The 1,006-nt window shown below is 37.6% G+C and overlaps 1 protein-coding gene across 1 annotated transcript; it reads left to right on the forward strand.

The window, feature by feature from the left end:
- Window positions 1–266: 266 nt before the first annotated feature.
- LOC106395912 lies at window positions 267–751 on the forward strand. The gene is made up of 2 exons (XM_022694345.2): window positions 267–416; window positions 500–751. Exons 1-2 carry the CDS (start codon window positions 267–269, stop codon window positions 749–751), a joined length of 402 nt encoding a protein of 133 aa, XP_022550066.2.
- The last annotated feature ends 255 nt before the right edge of the window (window positions 752–1,006 follow it).

A 1,006-nucleotide genomic window follows, 5' to 3' on the forward strand; every position in this document is an offset into this window, starting at 1 on the left:
CCGTGCCCAAATAAAAGAAAAAGGTATTTGGGCCCCAATATTTTAAACTCGGCCCAACCCAATTCTTTATAATAATGAAATCAGAGTCGATCTCTGTCTTAACTCTTCCTCTTTTCTTCGTGAAGCAGAGATTTCAACCTAAATCAAAATCGAGTCCAGCATCTACAGAGAGGAAATCAGGTAAAATCGCTGAACCCAGTATATAAATGTTTAAGATTTTGTTCGATTATTAGAAGAGATGGTATTGATTGACATATCTTTGATAGATGGATCTAAGCTCGGGTTCATCAAGAAACAGTAGGAACAGAGGTTATGGTAATCGCAAAATGTGTGCTTGTCAGTTGCCTGCGAAGATTTTCACGGCTTGGACAGATAAGAATCCTGGCCGAAGGTTCTATGGGTGTGAACTGTACAAGGTCTAGATGAAATTAATGACGTTTGGTAATTAGTAGTAATTAGAACTGTACAAGTTCTAACATTATGTCTTTTGTATCGTTAGGAGGGGGGGAATGACCATTGCTCTTACTTTGCGTGGCTTGATGAAGAAGAAGTGAAAGGTTGGGCTAAGAGGGCTTTGATTCAAGCTCGGGATGAAATACGAGAGAAGAAGAAACGTATCAATGAACTGACGGCCAGTATCAATGAGCTAACAGCTACTGTCAATGAGCTTCGTATGGAGTTGGAGCAGAAGAAGGTTGAGAAACCAGGTTCTCGTGAAATGGTTGTGTATCGGCGATGCATAATAATGTGAATTGAGCTTAATGTAATGGTTTGTACTTTGTTATTGGTGTATCAGTCATGCATACAATGGAATGGTTATGTATCGGGTTGACCTTTAATGTTGTTGAACAATGTCAATTGTGGAATATTTTCATCATTTATGCACTAGTAGTATCTTGCAAAACAAGCGAAATGATTCATAACAATTTTTGAAGATCAAAATAAGCAAAAGAGTTTTTTTTTTTTTGAAACACTGCAAAAGAGTTCTAACATCATGATGTTACAC

This window comes from Brassica napus, chromosome C4, assembly GCF_020379485.1.
Source record: "Brassica napus cultivar Da-Ae chromosome C4, Da-Ae, whole genome shotgun sequence".
NCBI lineage: Eukaryota > Viridiplantae > Streptophyta > Magnoliopsida > Brassicales > Brassicaceae > Brassica > Brassica napus.

What these genes read in the sequence shown, in the direction of transcription:
- LOC106395912 (XM_022694345.2), top strand. Translation starts at nt 267, where the DNA reads ATGGATCTAAGCTCGGGTTCATCAAGAAACAGTAGGAACAGAGGTTAT. An exon ending in ATGGGTGTGAACTGTACAAG is followed by an intron (nt 417 to 499) that starts GTCTAGATGAAA and finishes TTGTATCGTTAG; the next exon opens with GAGGGGGGGAATGACCATTG.